Below are 15,439 nucleotides of genomic sequence, written 5' to 3'. Positions count from 1 at the left end.
CACTATACAAAAGGCTTTGTTCCTTAATGATCCAAAGATATTTTCTTTTTCGATGTTGAGCAAAAATATGGGTAGACTTTTTTCTTTTTTCCCCGTTTTTACACAATACATCACAAAAGTGTGGTGAAAATTACAAGAGCAACAGAGAGGCTTTTATTGTCTTGCTCATATTTTAATAGCAGAGCAGTCTGACAATAACAAGGATGCCAAAACACTAGCTTACAGAGATTTATCAAATATAGTTTTGTTCACTGTAACTCTTTTCATTTGATCTCACTATTTTATTTTAGTAAAATGTACTCTGACTTAACTTTCTTTTGTTTATAGATGTCACAACTGATATCACAATTTGTTTTCTTGACAGAAAAGATAAGAGATGTCTTAATAAACCAAAATAATCCAGGGTCCATTGTCCGTTGGTACGGAGCGGTTTGTTTCTCTACAGCAGTATATTTGGGGGAAAAGAAAAAAAAAGACAACTGATACAAAGCAAGGTGGAGGAGAGCTAAAGATTTGAGTTTAGTTTTGCAAGTAAAACACATTTTAGTCTAATAAGAGTTTCTGAATTTACCCCAAAATGCTCTCCCTGGTTCGGAAAATATTGTAAAGTGAAGTGGGATCATATGTCAAACATCTCACTGAAGAAGTTATGACCTAAAGTTTGCACAGCAGGGCAAACATAGCACCGTATATACAGCAGTAGTTTACAGATCTATCTCAGTAAATTAGAATATTATTGAAAACTTAAATTTTTGAGTAACTCGATTCAATTGGAGGACTGCTACCTTTAGCGAGAAGGTTATGGGTTAAAATTCTGGCCTGGGATCTTTAAGAATGGAGTTTGCATGCATTGAACTGTTGCAATCCTCTCACAGTCATAAAACATAACTCTTAGGTAAACTGGTCTCGCTAAATGGTCTTTGGGTCTGAGTGATTAGCTCTCTCACAACCCTGCAAGGATAAGCGAGTATTTCAAATAGATAAAAGGATGGAGTTCTATAGATGAAGCATTATGTTAATTAATTACACACAGACTGAGGTTTTAAAGCCTTTATTTGTGTGAATTACTGTGATTTTCTTCTTAAAGCTAATAAAATTGGAACTTAATGTCTTAGAATATGAGAATTAAACAGTACAGAAATGTGGGTTTAGTGAAAAATATGTTTAACTCCTGATTAAAGGTCATTTTCAAAAGATCCTTTGAATCTGAGAAACGACTGTCAGCTGAATGCATATTCCAATTTATATGTTGTGCAGAGCGCTTGGTTTCTCTACAGCAGCATATTTGGACTTTTATGCATTCTTCAGTTGGAAACATTTTTACCTTGTTTCATAAAAAACAGATGTTTTGACTCAGAGTTGAATTACACTCTGTAAAAAATATTTGTCATTTCAATGATATAATATGGTTTTTGATATTGTCAGTAAATCTCAGTGGAAACAACCAGAACATAAATGCATAGTATTGTGGGCTTAATTAGAACAAGCTGTTTAATAAACATCAGATCTGACTGCAAATGGTTTCTTGATTAAATGTAATCAATAAGGCAGTTAGAATCAAGGTGTTTGACACACTGGCAAGTTCACACTCTGTAAAGATAATCAAATTTAAAGGAGGCACCATGGGGAAATGACACTTGCTTTAATTTTCATGCAAGTGTTGTCTCTGCATGTGGGCAGAGGCAATTCTCTGAGACTCCTTAGTTCATCTGAGATGCAGCGCAAGAGTGCTCTGACCTTGGCAGTCTTACCTGTAATTGCATTCACACACACACCCGCACACAAACACCCCTGCACACGCCTGCACACACAACATTTAGATGCACATACATGCTTGCATCTGACAAAACCATGCACTCTGCCTCTCCATCTTTCTCTCGCGAATACTCTCTCTCTCGAAAACACACAGACATACACAATCACCCTCCCTCGTCAGTCTGAATTAGGACTAATCAGCAGGTGAATTGTCTGTGGAAGCGCTGATCCATTTGCAGTGACCTTGTCTAACTGTAGTTAGCAGCGGCAGTCACACACTCAGGTTGTACTGTATGAATAAATAGACTGTGCAGACCCATTTAGGTAAACAAATAAAGACAAAAGTTTTGTCTCACTGTACGCTACAAGTTTCCCTCCAAATAAATGGTCCGATTACACTTAGCAGCAAGTCGCTGACTGCATTTGCATGTTAATGGAGAAAACCCAATTTTCAAGCGCCCAGTTCGTTATTGCTTTGAGCTAACATTGCATCCAACCTACCAGCGTCCATCTGTTTTGTGACAACATGTTGATACAGACATGTTTGCTAATTATTGCATTAATTAGCTGCACTAATGAACTCATTTGCATCACTAGATGGATTAAAGACATTCTGGTAGCAGGAGAACAACAGACAGCAGGCAAGTGTGAAGTGAAGCTATGGATATTGGCAAGAATTCCTGAAAACCTCTGAAGGGTTTAAGTAGAACAATCTGGTATGAAATAGTTTTCTTTTCACACCAGATATGTAAACACACTCGTATTATTTTCCAATCTTCTGCAGGGCATCACAAAATCGCTCTTTGAAATTTCCAGTTGAACTTTTTTAGCACTTTCCTGAAGAGTGTCAGGCAGTTGTTTTCATCCTCTCTGAGATAAAACTTTGTAGAACAATCAAAACTGCTAGTTTTTGTGGATGTCCAGCTTTTCACAAGTAGAAACTAATATTTTTGCTGATTTTCTTGTGAAAGTAGCTCAAGCTCAATCAAATCAGATGTTCATTACCTGCAAAGATCAGATATGCTTTTGATCCTTAGTTGAATTTAAGTTTGGACTTTGACTGGACCATTCTAACACATCCATATTGTATAGGGTTAGGGTTAGAATCATGAGCGCAGTCAGACCTCTCCAGTTATTTTCTTTTCGCAAATAAAAAAGAAAATAAGGATCTATATTAAAATTAGCTAAATTTGAGACACAATTTTTCTTTTAAACTTAACAGATTTTTTGCCACATGGGTTAGATTTACAGAATTTGTATTTAATGAGTTTATTAATCCTTTAGCTGAATAGGGCTTCTTCCTGATGTCCACATTGAGAACTAATGAGTTCTAAACCGAGAAAATATAAAAGCACATGCAGTGTTAATAATCATAAAGTGTATTATGTAGCTAATAATCAAAGTAATTAAAGTAGTTTCTACTGATAGATTCTGCATCAAGATTATATTTGAATTTCTCCATTTAAAAAAAAACTGATCTGCATGTGCACTTTTTATTTTGGAAAGCACTGCAGCTTTCTGTATTATGTTGTCGATTACTTTCCACGACACTCTAGAGTAAAATGATAAAATACAAAAACGCTTTTAAAAAGTTGGGTAAAATAAAGTACTGTAGTGAAGTTTTCTTATTTACCTTTGGGAATACGCTTGTATATACATAAAAGTAGAGATTTAAATGTGTAAAGAGATAAATTGCCGATATGAGCTCCTTTAGGTATAAACACCATGACAAGCTACTACTCATTCCACTTATGCTGGTTTAAATAAATGTATGCAGTGGTCAAATCGTACTCAGAAGTTTCATACTTTCATGGGTATGAAGTAAAAAAAATCCCACCTGGACTACGAATGTAAGCCTCTACAGCAGGTCGTAAGACTCTCTTTGATGTGAGGTTTGGCAACGAATGGCTCAGCTTTCCACATTGATTTATTCAGACCGGGTGTTACTCCCACTATATGACAGGGCCAAAGGAAGTTTAAGACATGGAAATTTCAGTTTATTACATTTCAAACTTAATTACAGTTTGAAAAGTGCACAGTCTCAGTCCATCTGACTGTTTATATCAATTTCCCATTTTAAGAGGAAATCTATGTTAAGGTTCCATAATGTATTTCTCACCAGAAATGGCATTTTTTATTTCAGTTTACAGTACATGTAATAAACATCTTCCATTCTTGTTAGTTACCGGTACTTAATTTACTCGAATTTCACTGCGTTGTTAAAATATCCTTATCAAATATTGAAAAACATACATGATGATAGTTTTTGTTTATTTTTAACATGCCAAAACTGGATATATGAAGAAAAGCAAAAGTAACTACATTTTTTAGACGAAAACTGGAGAACATCTGCAGCACAAACACTACATACTTCTTTAAATAATATTAATCTATGCAATTTGTTGATGAATAAATGAATAAAAAGCAAAATTCTTCATTTATTAACCCCCTCACCAAAAACAAACGACAAGGTCGTTCTGTGTGTTCTTCAAACGCTGCATAATAATGTCATCTCATCTGTTATTCATCATGCAATCTCTTATTTGCTTTCTTAGAGTGAGAACCTTCCCTAAGGACTCAGCCTTGTTGGGCAGGGACACTGTCCGAGCCCTCATGTACTATGCCCTGAAGGTCTGGAGCGATATCGCACCTCTGAACTTCCACGAGGTGGCCGGCAGCGACGCAGACATTCAGATCGACTTCACTAAAGCAGACCATAATGATGGATACCCCTTCGATGGGCCTGGGGGAACAGTGGCACACGCTTTCTTTCCTGGGGAGAGGTTCACAGCGGGTGATACACACTTTGATGACGACGAGGCCTGGACCTTTAGATCACCAGGTGAGGAATAAAGATTTTGTGTCAGTTTTAAGCACATGTGCGTGAACATAAATGTGTTAGGTTATATGCTGAAGGAAAAATGTGAGTGTAGGAAAAAAGGACATACAGTGGAAATCTGGTAGACATTTGCATGAGCCTATAAAACAAAAACGATAAAAACATTCAGTGTCCAGAAAATCCTAAAGAAAAGTGCAGCTTTTATGTTTGAAACCAAAGCTCTGACTGCACCTGCAAGGCAAGCTGTGCTTTTGTCTTATCTGGTCATGATCCAGATTTTATAATTAGCATTTCATTTGTTTGAAGTAACAGTATAACATTCGATGGCCTGTGTGTGGCAACTAAAGCGGCGCTGATTGTTATCACAAGCTTATTAGGAGACATAAAAGGTATCCTTTTATTTTCCACAGCTGCCAGAAACAAACAACTCACACGTATGCGCCCGCTGATAGCCATTAAATCTGTTTTTAGCAATCAGCATAAGTAATTGAATTTCACTGTCAGCTTTCATCGATTCCGGTTTGTTTTGCCGTGGGGTTCTGTTACATTTTAGTCTTTTACCCTAAAGTTGTGTGAAGACAGAATGCAACTTACTTTGATGGAATTGTACATTTTACATAGGTGATATTTTTTCTTGTATTATACCAGGAGCAGTTTATGTGTGCTAGAATTTAAAGCAGCATGGTGAACAGTAAGGTCATCTAACAACTTTGCCATTGTGTAGTCTTCAAAAGAAGGACACAGTATAACAGGGAGTAGATTTCCCTCACTTTTTAATACTGTTTCATTCTCAATCCTTTAATTTTGTCGTTTAAGCAGATAAGTAGTTCACACAATTCTGTGGCACTCATATTTGAACTTAGTATTCCATTATCTGCTGTCTTAGTTCACATCCAATTTTGTCCTCAGCCTGCATCAAGGGAAATACTCAGTAAACTGCAAGACAGCACTTTCTAAATAATCATTACCATACCTGCTATGAAGAAGTATTTCTTCAACCTCCTTCAGAAAATGGTCCTCCAAAGTGGTTAAGTGCTTTGAAAGGCTTATCTTGAAGTATAAAGTAATTCTTGTACTTATTTTAGAGCCACATTGTACTAACATTTTCTCGACAAATACTGCTCATTGATTTAAGTTTATATCATCATTTCAATGAGGAAACTAACCTGAAAACTTCCCTCTGCACCCGACAACTGGTCACCGAGAGATTTTGCAGACTGCATGGATAGATTTCCTCAGCTTGGAGCTCTCCATGTGTGCCCTCGGTGCCTTAATTTGATCTGAGGTCAGTGCATGATGCCTGTAGTCATTCAACTTACATATTGGAAAATGTGGTGGAGAAGCAAATTACAAGAGAGCTGAAACAACTACTTTATCTCACATAAAAAACTACATCTGCTGAATGTTTTAGTTAATAAAAGAAACATAAGACCAACACATTTACAATGCTGCTGTATGGTAAGCATAAGGTTTTTCTGTATAATAATGACATATGCATCACCACTCAGGGTGTCCCTCTATGTGTTTGTATACTTCCTGTGAATCCATTAAAGGAACAGAACAGATAAACCTAAAAAGAGACATAGAGACATGAGAGTGGATGCCTTGCTTTTGAAGTGAATGTTTAGTAATAAATGGAGACATGCTTATTGTGTCTTACAACTCAAAGTGTCAGGCTAAAAACACTTTTAATAAGATCCTTTGAAACATTACACGTCATGCAAGCCACACTGTTTAGCAAAATACTGCTGACCACAAAACAACTTCTGTGAAGGAACCGGATGTATCTGCTAAATAACTGCACTGAACTCCGTTCTTTGGCAAAGTAGTGTTTTTTTGTTGAAACTAAATACAGTAAAACTTGTTTTAATTTCATTTCATGACCAAATTTACTTCATGATTCTTAGAAAATAATAGGAGGAAAATGAAACAAACAAATTATACGAGAATTGTGTAAATACTACGATACTATGGTGAAATCGACCCAATTCCTACTTTGAAGCACTGAAGTATGTTTACTTGTGTTTTAGGGGTGTGAGAGCTTCAAAGGCTCAGGAAGTTTGGTCAGAATTAATGGTATGATGAATGCAACATGTGAATAAACACTGGAAGAAAATGTGCACTCATCATTTTGAAGGCTTTGTAAATAATGACATGGACATTTCAGCGGGACAATGATCCAAAACACAAGGCCGGCTTAACCTACTTCTGGCTACAGCAAACATGTTGAAGGTCCTGCATGGCCATCTTCGTCTCCTCACCTTAATATCATTGATTTAAGAAATTTACTGGAATTAACAGAAACAGGAGGTTTCTAGCCCAGAAGAATGTGGAGAATTTTAGTACTTTATGCAAAAATGATTATTCTAACTAAAATAATTGCAAAATGTTTCACCGAAGATTTACATATTCAGCCACATATTCATGAATTACATCCTTAGATGGTTTGTGGTTCTTGGCAGAGCATTGGCAAGACTATCAAATAACCTCTGCAGAGTTTCTCTCTTGTTTACCTCCAGTGCATAATTCTTCCATCTCCCCCTCAGATAAGTGCCACGGATGCACTGGTTTATCTACATGATTCATCAGTCCAAGCCACCCTCTTCCATCAGGCCATGGTCTCACTCTGATGCTTGCATGAACATCCAGAGAAGCAATAACTACTTTGTGCTATGCATGAAAGTCACTGCATGTTTTCCCATGTGTCTCTGCAATAACTAGTATTAGTTTCCAGCCATACATCTCTCTTCAAATTGAACCACACAGGTCAGGCTTTACTCCCTGTGTGGATCATTAAGTTCCTGAGTCTGTGACCTTAGCCGTAATAACAGACTATCATGGCATCCGTTAGACATCTAGTTTATTGACCAACGCCGCATGTAAAAACCAGTGTAGGAAGTCGTATAAATACTTCAGTGATGTACAAAGTAGTGTGCAATTCTGACAAAGGATTTTGTTTAACTTAAACCGCAGCGCTATGTGAGGTTATGATTCCACAAGTTTTGCACCTGTAGACACAGAGATGTGCCTGGTTCTATTTGTAAGATTTGTTTTATTTATTTATTTTCGAAGGAAGAATTTACTTATAATGTTCATGTAAATGTGGCAGATTTTGCTTTAGAGAGAAATTTTCACCAGCAGTCTTTTGTTGGTAACATTGAACAAGAATAAATATCAAATACCATGGTTGTTAAATGACTAAATACTGGAGAATCAATTAAACAAACAAAAAATAAATAATTAAAGCTACAAGCAGCATTGGAGGCCCTCGCAGCTCAATGCCGCTCCGGCTTCATGGCGACTGCGGGAGCTCCAGAAACACCATCCACTTGCCATCGTCAGCTATCTCGCGCAGTTAGATAAACGATGCACACCAATGTGTTGAGCACTGATGTTGCACAAAAAATCCAGTGCAGATCGGTTGATGTGTCACCTGTTGGAAAAATCTAGGGAGTGCAATGGAGCCCAATAGCATTAAATAGCAATTTAATGCTATTGGGCTTTAGAGGTTAGCAAAGGTCAATTATAATTATAAGTGGAAGTTATTCCACTTTGTGGGTGAAGGTTGGTGTGTTTTTGGATATAATAAGGCCTGCAAAAGGCTGCATACTTTGTCAGAAAAAATAACAATAATAAAAAAATAAATTAAAAAATCCCATGATTCCAAGGGGCCTTCGCAGTGCTTCACTGCTCTGGCTTAGTAAAAATGTGTTCAAAATACAGACAGACAGCCTAAGTGACTCATTATCTCATCATTTGTATATCATAATATAAGATGCTTCTCCATTTTTTTATATTATCTATGTTTAAGCATAGATAATATAAGCATTTATGACTACAGTCTGGTGTATGTATAACCTCTAACCTCACACATTTTTTGTTCTCTCAAAAGTCAGATCTAAAACCCAGAGCAAAAGTTAATATGATAATGATTCACTTGAGCGCTATTGAGCATGTTTTACAATCTCTTCATTTGATGCAGTTATACTTGCACATTAGTACTTGCCCGCAGTTTGAAAGAAGCATTTGTACTTACAGGGTTTTATGAACGTGAGCAGAACAGAAAAGAGGAGAGGGAATCACATGTGTATTTTTGACCTCTGTCTGTTCATCTTTCCGAATCGTACAATTATCTCGAGCCGTATAGAAAACTAGGACAGAGAAAATATTTTCTGTCTCTGATCTGAAATTTCTCACCAGCAGTGACAAGAGAGCATGCTGTGCTGTTCAAGAGAATAAAACATGTCATTTGGCCTTGTTTGATTTTACTTCTTTCAAGGCTACTTTCCACTCTGTGACAGAAGGTGGAACATTGCTTTGTTAAAGCATATAAGACATTTTCATTCAGATGCGGTATAAGATATGGCTGAATGAAATATGTCCCTGTACTCCAAATAGAGATTCAAAATGAATTCAGATTGCCACCTACAAGTCCTGTTTTCCTCTGTCATAGAGTTCAATACAATACAATACTTTAATCACTTTAATGACTTTAATAGGCAGTGGGTTGCTCTTTATTTTATTTTACAGTTTCAGATAAAGGATGCATAAATGTGTGCTGCTTTTTTGAAAAACATTAAAAACTATGTTTTCCCACCATTAGTTGATGTTGGAACTTTTACACCAAATCCCAATAAAATGAATTAAAATGTGCAAATGTTTATGTGGTAAATAACAGGTTTCTAACATCTAACTCTTTGGCCTCACATGTAACTTTTTAACCCCCGATATTCACAGTGTTTTCACTCTGCTTGATTACTGCTCCTAATGATTCCTTTTAAGCATATTTACAATTTTCGTATTTGTTTTGGGTAGCATTAAGTGCTAAATGTGATAGACGGGTAAATTTGTACACATTTCACATACTCAGGAGGCCCTGAGCATCCCTGGCATTCCAGTAAAGCCATTTGTCTGTATAGGAAATTTTAAACAATAAACTTTTTCTGTCAGCTGTGTGTTACATGCTTTAGTAGTAACGATAGTCAGAGTTGATTAAAATAATGAGAAGAAAGATGGAAACAAAACTAATGGATATGGATACATACATAAACTTGGAGCAAAATGGAAAACTAGATAAAGTCAGGCAAGCATAAAGGTGCATCAGTACTGACCTTAATACGGGAGGAAAGTAACTGTCATGACAGCTATGATGGAGTGCTTAAAAGAGTAAATGAAATATTTTAGTTGTTAATTGCTACAAGCTAAGGTTTTATTACAAAGATGAGACTGTCCCACATTATTTCTTATTTCTTCCATCTACCCATCAATCCTCCTGATAATCATGGAAACGATAGCTGCTTTTAACCTACAGCCAAATCTCAGAGATAAGTTATCCAAGAATGCAAATTTAGTAGCTTCAAATTGGCATTTATGTTTAGTAACAATGCCTGACTCGGTGCAATGGGGTACAGCGTGTTATTGGCTGATTTCTACAAATTTCTGCAAATATGTATCAGGAAATTGCAAAAGGGCTTCCCAAAATGTAATTGATGCTATTTTGAACAACTGTCATGCATATATTTGTCAACTACATGTTCCACTCGATCAATAGCTTGATGACAGTTACGCAATTTTTAAGGTGTACCATGATTTACAAGTGAGAATTTGAGAGTCTGACTTATAGTTTGGCTTCACATTTCAGAAGTCTGCCAGAGTTCATCAAACTTTGATTAATATTTCAAACTGTTCATTTCTCTAGAAACTTTTTTTTCATAAAGTTTTAATGATTCAAGTTTCTTTCAGCAAAGAAATGTCAATATTGGAATTTGAGTTTAACTGAAGATGGGAAGATAATATAGTACCTGTGAGTTGTGCCATTCTTACTGTATGGATTAAACATGCAGCAATAAACTAAACAGTTTTCCTTGGAAATGATTCCCTTTTTGTGCAAAAACAGTCCTTTTAAAATGACTGAAAATTATTTATGTACTTCTTAATAATGAAGAGAAAAAAAACTTAAACCTTACTGTATAATCTCTAGCAGAGCCACTTCATTATACATCTCTAGTGATGTATAATCACTAGATTATTCAATAATCTCTAGTGATTGATTCATTCATTAATGATTTATTAACATAATCAATCACTGTTTTTCAATTGTGGCTTTATCAGGACCAACTATAGATTTTTTTTCAGATGTTCATAAATATATGAATTGAAATGTATTTTTTACCGACAGCATGACGGAAAAATCATTTTTCTTTTCATTCATTTTGTTACTAATGATAAAACATGATGTTGTTTGGCTTGTATGCTTACTTTGTGTCAAAATTAAACTGTGGAATCTATCATTTACATTTTTCATATAGGTATTTTGTCAGCAAAGTTGTTTTGTTGTCTTTTTTCCCTCCTGTTAGTTCCATATAAACTCCAGTCATTTCCTCTACCAACTCTTTCCTACTCAGAGTCTTGGGGCCAGCAGGCAATGAGTAAACGAGTTATTGGTTCATCACGGAGCCAATGCATATGAAAAATGGATGTTCATGTTTTTGAAATGGACCTTTTTTCTATGATGCAACAGTGCTAAGAACTGTGGCAATATTCAGTGCTGCTGTTCAGACTGGTTAAGTCTTTTTCATCCTCTACAATTAAAATGACATATTTTCTTCTCAGGCCCTCCTCTCTCCCACAGTCTCTACTTTATATCCACCTTTTCTCTCTTCTCCACATAGTACCGTAAATTAGACTTGACTTTTTAGCCTCTGGATATCCCAAACGCTGCAAGCACAAGTGCATCTCTTTTCTTGCCTTTTACTTTCGACGGAGCACGGCACTAAAATGCTCCTAAAGTAAAGCCAAAGAGAGTTTAACAGAATTTGTTCATAACCACCAAGGAGTTCTAAGCTAGCTTGCCTTGACATGCATGCTCTCACGTTTGCAAATCTTTATCCCACCATCCGTGGTTTTGTCTTGCTTTGCGGAAGCAGACAAACAGTATTTGGAAGCTTTCCATTTTTTTGGCCTAACATCCATGGAAATGTGCTCTAATGGCCTGCAGCCTCTTTGGGTATCTTTCCACACATAGATTTTGATTGGCAGCCCAGGGGCTCAGGCAGTATTACCAGAGTTATCTCACTGCAGCACATCCCAAACAGCACTCATAGCCACCAGAGCTGTCTGTCACGTCGGTTAGTTTGCAACCCACAGACATCTGAACACTGGGATAAAAATTCAAACCTACCCTGAGCCGTTTCCACTAAAGAAAATATTAAGAGACATTGTGATATTTATCGAACCTGAGATAAGTCAAAAGTAGCTCCTCAGGGAAGGGTTCTTAAAATCTACAAAGTGAGATGTTTTGGATTTTATTCTTGTCTTATTTGACGGGGATTCTACTGCTACAAATGCAATGAAAATCCTCTGTGTAAAGTTTTACAAACAAAATTATTTCAGTAATTTGATGAAAAGCTGTGTTTTAAAGGATCTTTTTAGTGTAAAACTATTCATTTCAACTTTATTCAGTCTGATTTTTTTACATTTTGAACTAGAGATAACCAAAAGAAGTCCAGACTCATTCAAACAGATGAAAACTTTAGCGTTGTTCAGGGCTAACAGTTGCCCTGGCTGCGATATTATAATAGTCCTCAGAAATCCTAACTTCATTTCGAAGTGGCCGACATGCTCCTAAGCTATCGCTTGTTTCAAGGTTTGTAACCCTAAGAGAAGTCTTTATTAGTCAATTTCTCTATGCGTTAAAATTGACAGATTTAGAGCAGTTTCTATTTCCTTAAACTCAACACACATCTACCATACGAACCACAGCTACAGTACATGTTTTCTTACATTTCCCATATTAAGAAGGGGTTTGGACAAATTTCCTTGTTATATACGAAACCAGATTTTATGGATTATAAATTAAAAGGTAAATCACATTCTGGTCAATTTAAAACTATTGCATGAATTATGAAAAATAAACAAATATTTTAGATATAAATTGTGGTGACAATTTTTCTAACTAAATTCATATAGTTTTCTTACTGTGAGATTATGCTTCTCCAAATCAGAAAGTAGTTAATTTTATGTATCCATCTAGGGGTGCCAATACTTTTAAAAGGCACTGCATAGATCAAATAACAATAATAATAATAATTCTCATTGCCTCCATGTGTTTCTTTCAGACTCCCATGGGATGGATCTGTTTGCAGTTGCAGTTCATGAGTTTGGTCATGCTATCGGCCTGGTCCATACCTCAGCTATGGAATCCATCATGAGGCCATACTACCAAGGTCCTGTGGGAGACCCGCTGAAATACGACCTACCCTATGAGGATAAAGTCCGTGTCTGGCAGCTCTATGGTAAAAAGACACCTCCATTCTCTCTGTTTGCGTTTGTGTGTGTGTGTGTGAAAGGACACTATTGACTCCAGTGGGGGAGGTTATTGATTAATGAGAACATGGATGGAGTTAATTGGAACTCTTTATGGTATATGACCTTATCATACCATTCTCTGCTATGGAGAGAATAATGATCATGAAGGGCTGCATGAAAGGTGGGAAAGACTGTTAAAGGACAAGGCTGCAAGAATGGATGATTTCTTTTAAATGAGGGAAATTAAAGATAAACACAAGCATAACGACAAGAATGACAAACATTGTTGCCTCAAATTGATTGGAAAAGATTAAAAAAAAACATCTGTCCTATTGTTGCCATTTTATTTATATGCAATGAATCGACCAGACATTTCTTTATGTTTTAACAGCTGTCTTGTCTCTCTCTGGAATAATCATCTGAAATCTGCAGGTGTCAGAGACTCGGTGTCTCACACGAATCAGCCAGGCAGCCCGTCTCAAACCCCTGAGCCTCCCGTCCTCCTCGACCTTCCTGAAAACAGATCCACGCTCCTGTAAGTAAGAGAAACACCTAAGAAACATTATATGATCTATGCTAATGTCTTCAGCTTTCATATGTTCCTATTATTCTCAACTCAAACAAATTGATGAATCAGTATTGGGGAACGTTTTACAAGCGGTTCAGTTTAGATAATGATATAAATGGTGCAGAAAGTATGATCATATGTGTCTGAAAAGTAAAGCCAAAGAGTCCAGGTAAAATATATGCTCATACTGAAATTTATTTTATTGTGACTGCATGTGATAAACATCAGCAAAGAAGATTATGAAAAGAAGATAATTACAAATGAAAAAACAAATCTGAAAAGTGTGGTGGGTAGCGTGGTGACACAGTTGGTAGCAGTTAGAAGCTACCAACTGAACTATCAGCTTTCTTTTTACTTCCTCTTTACTCTCTTCTGTAGGGGTGTGAGAGAAACAAATAAAAATTGTATTTTTCTTTTTTAGATTTTTGTTTGTAAAATTAGTCAAACCCCTCAATTTCACTACTTTGTGGTGATATCTCATACAGTTCCAATAAGATACACTGAAGTTTTTGGTTATGAAAAGATTAAAAGGTATTGCAAAATACTTTTGTATGACACTGTATGAAATGAAAACTGGGAACTCCTCCTCTCATGATATGCAAGGAGTTTAAAAATTAACTGAATCATCTCATTAAATTGTCAGATTCAGAGATTATTCATCTCTTGAGCTGAAGGAAAGGTTAGTATGCTCAAGGCAATGTGCTTCCACATACAGTTCATGGAGTATCACTGCTAATTTCACTTATGTTGTGACCGTTTGGGCATTAACTCATCATTTAACTTCTGGGCCAAATAATGAGTTAAGTCTTGAGAAGAGTAAAAATGGTCAGAAATGGCCAATGAAGCATAAAATGATTGGTGAATATGTATTAAAGGAGATTAAACTAAAAGAACAGGACCGATTCCATTACAGTCTCTTTTTTTGTATATAGATTAGTAGAGAATTTGACTTGAGCTTGAAAATGAGGCACATTAGAGTCATAAGCAATCATCATACATCATAGTACTGGATGTGATGTCTGAACAGAAGGACAGTAGACAGAAGGGATATGAAGCATTTAAAAGTCTTTAAGTGTTTGACTTTTTTTTACATTATGCAAGAGTGCACTGTAAATGTATTAATAACTCTCATTTTTTTCCACAACCTCTATGTATTTTTTTTATTTAATGTGATAGACAAACATAAAGTTTTGTGAAGTAAAAAACACAAAATGCAAATGGCCTGCAGATTTTTTTTTATTTAACAAGAATAAAAATCACTTTTGGGTTTAAAATTTTAAAAAATGTTCTGCCCTTTTTACTTGAATACCCCTAAATAAAATCAATCAAATTATTAAATAGAGCCCACCTGTGTATAATTTAAATACAGCTATTTTGATTCAGATGCTTAGAGAAGATTGGTGAACAAAGAATATCAAGACCACAGCAGAGCAGATAAAGTTCTGGAGAAGTTTGAAGAAGGTTAGATTATAAAACAATACCACAAGCTTTGAATATCTCACTGATGATCATTCAGACTGTCATTTAAAACGACACAAAGCCATACCTTTCTGGTGGTGGCAGCATCCTGCTGCTATGATGCGTTTTTCGGCAGAAAAGGGATGCAGAGATGGGTGAAGCTAAAAACAGGCAAGAGTGGGTAGTAGCTAGTTACATTTACTCAGTTACATTTATTAGAGTAATATTTAATATTCCTTGGCGTATTTTTTACTGCACCATACTTCTTACTTTTACGTGAGTAATCTTATTGTGAAATATTTGCACTCTTACTTGAATACAATGTCTAGCTATCGTCTCTCGTACAGCACCAGACATAGATACACACTTACAGTTTATGTTTGAGTGAGACTTATTATCTTTATCTGTTGAGTCTGCTGTACCATTTGAAGGTCAATTAAATATATAGGAAACAATATATAGTCTCAGCTGAAGTACACTTGACGTCGACTGTACTAACTGTACCTACTGTA

General features: G+C 36.0%; 1 protein-coding gene across 1 annotated transcript in view; it reads left to right on the top strand.

Moving 5' to 3' along the window:
* The window catches only part of mmp17a (matrix metallopeptidase 17a), a 103,712-nt gene that overhangs the window by 62,797 nt on the left and 25,476 nt on the right, over positions 1 to 15,439 (top strand). Inside the window, exons 5-7 of the mRNA XM_032570627.1 lie at positions 4,311 to 4,597; positions 12,712 to 12,888; positions 13,334 to 13,436. Coding sequence (XP_032426518.1) covers positions 4,311 to 4,597; positions 12,712 to 12,888; positions 13,334 to 13,436 — 567 coding nt within the window. The remainder of the gene's footprint in view (positions 1 to 4,310; positions 4,598 to 12,711; positions 12,889 to 13,333; positions 13,437 to 15,439) is intronic.

Source organism: Xiphophorus hellerii, chromosome 8, assembly GCF_003331165.1.
Source record: "Xiphophorus hellerii strain 12219 chromosome 8, Xiphophorus_hellerii-4.1, whole genome shotgun sequence".
In the NCBI taxonomy this organism is placed as follows: Eukaryota; Metazoa; Chordata; class Actinopteri; order Cyprinodontiformes; family Poeciliidae; genus Xiphophorus; species Xiphophorus hellerii.
The sequence above is the reverse complement of the archived record's forward strand: the minus strand, read 5'-3'. Positions and strand labels throughout refer to the sequence as shown.